Source organism: Tupaia chinensis, unplaced genomic scaffold (genome assembly GCF_000334495.1).
Source record: "Tupaia chinensis unplaced genomic scaffold, TupChi_1.0 Scaffold140464_1, whole genome shotgun sequence".
Lineage (NCBI taxonomy): Eukaryota > Metazoa > Chordata > Mammalia > Scandentia > Tupaiidae > Tupaia > Tupaia belangeri.
In genome coordinates, this window is record NW_006200341.1 from 722,566 (window position 1) to 728,078 (window position 5,513).

General features: G+C 50.5%; 1 protein-coding gene across 2 annotated transcripts in view; it reads left to right on the top strand.

The window, feature by feature from the left end:
- PCSK6 (proprotein convertase subtilisin/kexin type 6) overlaps window positions 1-5,513 on the top strand; it is a 125,367-nt gene that overhangs the window by 104,712 nt on the left and 15,142 nt on the right. For both annotated transcript variants that reach the window (XM_014593384.1, XM_027766060.1), the window contains exon 13: window positions 4,476-4,578. In XM_014593384.1, coding sequence (XP_014448870.1) covers window positions 4,476-4,578 — 103 coding nt within the window. The remainder of the gene's footprint in view (window positions 1-4,475; window positions 4,579-5,513) is intronic.

Genomic DNA, 5,513 nt, shown 5'->3' on the forward strand with positions numbered 1-5,513 from the left:
GAGAAAATGCCTCAGGGGGCATGGCCAAGCCATAGTCCCTTCTCCTCCATTCTCCTCTGGGGATTTTGGGCACGCATGCACACGTGCTCAGTGTGTGTTTCAAGCCGCCGGTTCTGGGGCTTGAACTGCAAAGTCGGCTATGTGCGCGATCCGGCTGCCTTTACCACCATGCCACCTGCTGGCACTGGAAGCTGCGCTTTTCCCTCGAAGCTGTTCATGTTGATGTGAAACTGTGAGATTCTGGTTGGGCATATTTCCCTTAGCGAAACATTGCAGCTACTTGCTAAATGATGGGGAATTTGTACAAATATTGATGCTTTGAGTGATCTGATGTCTTCTGGGAAAAAAATCATAACAAAATGGAGAATTTCACCAATACGGAGGAAACATAAATTATGGTCGATTTCCATCTTAAATTTCTTCTACTCTTCCTTTTAAACGGAGCCTTGAATTACATATAACTAACCTGCCGGGTTTCTCCTGTGATTTATAAACTATGGCAAAATTCAGCAATTATTAATAAAGGACTGATTTTTTTTCTCTCTTATAATCAATTACTTTCTTTTTTTTTTTTTTTTTTGGAGAGTTTTTTTGCTATAGGGCACGTGTGCTCCCGGCGGGCCCTGGGCGTGCGCACACCTAAGTCTGGAAAGGAAAGGGAGATGAGAAGGGATTGCAGGACACGGCTCCCCCCACGGGGATGCTTTCTCACTCCCTGCCCACCACCCCAGCCAGCCCACCTCTGGCAAGAAAAATATAAGATCCTCTCAAAGGAACAACTTGTAGAGTTGGCTAATACATGGCCTTGCTAAACAAGTAATAATAGATTTTTTGGGAGAGGTTTTTGCTATAGGGTGCGTGCGCTCACCAGTAAGAGACAGAAAGACAGAGAGAGAAGTCATCCCCCAGGGGGATGGCCCCGCCACAATCCCTCCTCCTCCATTTTCCTCTCAGGATTTGGAGCACGCACGCACAGTCTGATGCTGTGTAGGGGGATCAGACATTGGCCGTTTCTTCTAGCACATTACCCAGGCCCCCCTGGTGCTGGGGACCCCTGCCAGGGGCTATGGGAAGGCAGGGGGTCTTAAAGGAACTTTAATGCTAATTGAGGGAAGAGGAAAAGCAGACCAAAATACAGATTCCAACCCAAATAACATACCCTTATCCGGGGAATGATTACAGCTGTTACGTTCTTTGGTTGGTTGGTTGGTTGGTCTATTTTTTTTTTTTAGAGGTTTTTGCTGTAGGGCGCATGCGCTCGCTAGAAAGACAGAGACAGAGAGACAGAAAGCGAGAAATAACACCCCTCCCCGCCCCTGTAGGATGACCATGCTGTAATTCCTTCTCCTCCATTTTCCTTTCAGGATTTTGAGCATACACACACATGTGCCACCAGGAGTTTCAAGTCTCTGGGTCCAGGACTTGATCAGTGGTTGACCATGTGGAAGTCCAATGTCCCAACCACTACGCCACCTGCTGGCCTCGTGGAGATCCTTAAGAGACAAATGAAATGGCAATAAATTTAAGTGTAAATGGATTTCTGGAAAATAAACTGAATCCAGTCACCCTCACTTCTTTTTAGCTTTTCGGAGAGATTTTTGCTATAGGGCGTGTGCACTCACCAGAGAGACAGAGACAGAAAGCCAGAAATCACCCCCCTCAGGAGGGACAGCCACGCCGCAATCCCTTCTCCTCCATTCTCCTTTTAGGATTTTGGGCACGCACGCACACGCGCCCAGCGTGAGTCTCAAGCCACCGGGTCTGGAACTCGAACCGTGTTCGACCACGTGAGAGTCCAGCGCCTTAACCTCTACACCACCCGCTGGTCCAAGGGATGTCTCTTGATACTTGGCTTTGAAGATAATTCTAGTAGCGAGCCAATTAGGGAGGTTGGTTTGCAGAGTCGCTGTCTCTGCCCAGCCTGTGGGTGACCTAGTGCCAAGTGGGTGTTGACCCTGGCTGTTTGGGGGGTGCCTAGCTTTGCACGGACACCCCCTCGGGGTTGAACACAGTTCAGAAAGGGGCCGACCGTGGGGAACGAGGCAGGCAAAGACCTACCTTGAAAACTTGGCAAGTAGCAACCCTGGAAACCTTCCGGGAGGAAAGCAAAATAAACCAGCCAATACTAGGAAGGTCTGGAGGTTCAACGGGCCATTGTAAAGCCTCGGTAAAGGCCCACTGTGGGCGCCAGAGAATGAGGTCTTTTGTCCCCCCTCATAGTCCCCGTGAGATGCGGTGGCCGCAAATTAACTCCCCTTTGCTTTCGAACTCGCTTCGACCCCCTCCAGCAACTGAAAACTCGTAGAGCGGTGATCTCCAACATTTCTGGCACCGGGGGCCGGTTTCAGGGACGACAGGGCAGGGGTGGGGCGTGCTTTCAGGATGAGTCGAGCACTTTATATTTAGGGTGAATTTTATTTTTAGTTTTATTACTTTGTAATAATAAGGACCAGTATAAGTCCATGCCCCGAAGGATGGGGACCCGTGGTGTAGAAGATTCCTTTCTTTCTTTTCTTTTCTTTTTATTTTTTTTTATAAATTACCTATTAATGATATAGCTATTCTTTTTATTTCATTTAACCTTATTTATTCATTTATTTATTTTAATTTGACCAGAGAGAAACAGAAAGAGAGAGAGAAAGTGAGAAAGCAAGCCATCAGGTCCAGGACTCGAACCGCAGTCGGCCATGTGGGAGTCCAGTATCCTTAACCACCACACCAACTGCTGGCCATTCCTTTCTTTTTTATTTTATTTTACTGGGGAGAGATTTTTGCTATAGGGCACGTGAGCTCACCAGAGAGACAGAAACAGACAGAAAGCGAGAAATCACCCCCCAAGAGGGATGGCCACACCGCAATCCCTTCTCCTCCATTCTCCTCTCGGGATCTTGGGCACGCACGCACACGTGCACGGCGTGAGTTTAAGCCACCGGGTCCGGGACTCGAACTGCAGTTGACTACATGGGAGTCCAGCGATGTAATCATTATGCCAACTGCTGGCCCTTTTATTTTTTTTTCCCAAAGAGTCAAACGCCTCCCTAATGTTCCCTACAGTCATTTCTGTGTCCCCTCGACTACCCGGGGGAGTGTCCTGGGCTCTTTCTCCCGAGTAGGAGAGACAGGCCCAGGCAGTAGGTGGGGGCGTCCTGCCACAGCACTGGCTTCAGGCCAGATGGAGAAGACACCTACAGATGTGCCACAGCAGCCCTGGGAAGAGAATGTTTAAAACTGAGCTCATCCTGGGCTAGTAGGTGACATAGTGGTTAAGGTGCTAGACTCCCACATGGCTGACCACGGTTCGAGTCCTGGACCTTGCAGCTTGAAACTCATGCCAGGCATGTGAGCGTGCATGCCCAAAATCCTCAAAGGAGAATGGAGAAGGGATTGCGGTGCCGGCCATCCCTCCAAGGGGGTGATTTCTCGCTCTCCGTCTCTCTCTCTAGTGAGTGCAAGTGCCCAGAAATCTCTTTAAAAACAAAACAAGAGGGACCAGCAGTTGGCATAATGGCTATGTCGCTGGACTCCCATGTAGTCGACCACGGTTCGAGTCCCGGACCCGGTGGCTTAAACTCACGCCAGGCGCGTGTGCGTGCCCAAGATCCTGAGAGGAGAATGGAGGAGAAGGGATTGTGGCATGACCATCCCCCCTGGGGGGTGATTTCTCGCTTTCTGTCTCTCTGTCTCTCTGTCTTTCTGGTGAGCGCACACGCCCTATAGCAAAAACCTTTCAAAAAAAAAAAAAAAGAACAAGACAAAAATCTGAGCTCAGGACCAGCAGATGACATCATGGTTACATTCGTGGCCCCCCGCTGAGGGCTGCAGTAAGGAGACCCTAAAGGAAGTCTTCCAGAAGGAGCCCACCTGGTGGGAGGCCAGCCCCCACTCACCCACTGTCACACCCCAGACTGCCCCGTGACCCCCACAGTGACAGACCTGAACACCTCATTCCACCACCCTGTCCTGCTCGATTAGTGTGGATCATCCCTGCTTGGGGGTTTCTTCCCCAGCACCAGAGGCACCTGCATGGAATTGCTTTGTCCTCTGTGGTGGAGATCAGGTCTGGCTGGCTCCAGCAAAAGGACTCTGTGCAAGTGAATGCACTTGAAGAAGTCATTCCTGCCTCTTCTTCCCCCGTCCCCGCCTCCCCGCTAGGATCCCACATCTCCAGTCTCTTCTCTGATCTCGACACCCCACCTCCTGCAGCTGTTTGGCTTGGTCTCGCGCCACCGTGTCTAGAGCGTTCAGTGTCTGACCCTGGAGCCAAGAGAGGTTCAGCTCTGGCTAGCGCCGGACTCCCCAGGGGTTGGCTGTCCGGTCTTGTGTTCCGGCTCTTCCAGCTTCAGCAAGGCCACCATTCTTCGGAGAATCTCTCCTGACCTACCCAGCTGTGACAGCCGGACACAGGGCCCCAGGGGCTGCATTGAATTAGAAAGCGTCTCTCTCTCTGGATGAAAGGCAATGTTTGTTTCTTTCAGGCGTGTGCCATCCGGAGTGTGGGAACAAAGGCTGTGACGGCCCCAACGCCGACCAGTGCTTGAACTGTGTCCACTTCAGCCTGGGGAGCGCCAAGACCAGCAGGTAACAGGCGGGGTCTTCCTCTGTGTCCCAGGGCCCCCGGCCTCTTCTCAGCCCCTCCAAATCCTGATCCCCTCTTTAAGAAGAAATGTGATATCCCCAGAAAGGAAATGACACCGAGATCAAGTGCACTGGACTTTTGAAGTTTTTAGTAACTGGACCAGCAAGTGGTGTGGTGGTTAAGGTGCTGGATTCCCACATGGTTGACCACGGTTCGAGTCCCAGACCCGGTGGCTTAAACTCACACCAGGTGTGTGTGCGTGCGTGCCCAAGATCCTGGGAGGAGAATGGAGGAGAAGGGATTGCAGCATGGCCATCCCCTCTGGGGAGTGACTTCTTGCTTTCTCTCTCTTTGTCTCTCCAGCGAGCACACATGCCCTATAGCAAAAATCTTTAAGAAAAAAAAAAAAAAATCTTTTTTAGTTAACTTTGTTTTAATTACACACGTAATATTGGAGATTTTCAAAAAGTTTGGGAGAAATGTATATTATGATAAAACTAGGCACAGCCAGTGGCATGGTGGCTAAGGCAGCTGGATCCCACGTAGCCAACTCAGCAGTTCAAGTCCCAGACCGGGCAGTTGTGAAACACACCAGGTGTATGTGCGTGCCCAAGATCTTGAGAGGAGAATGGAAGACAAGGGATTGCAGGGTCGCCATCCTCCCTGAGGGGCGATTTCTCACTTTTCCTTCTTCTCTCTCTTTCTCTGTCTCTCTCTGATGAGCATACGCAGCCAACAGCAAATTGAAAGGACAGAAAACTATGCATGCATATTGCAAAATGTTTTTGCACCAAAATAAACTCGTACTTTGGGACCAGCAGTTGGCATAATGGCTAAGGCGCTGGACTCCCATGTAGTCGACCGCAGTTCAAGTCCCAGACTCGGTGGATTAAACTCACGCCAGGCACGTGTGCGTGTGTGCCCAAGATCCCGAGAG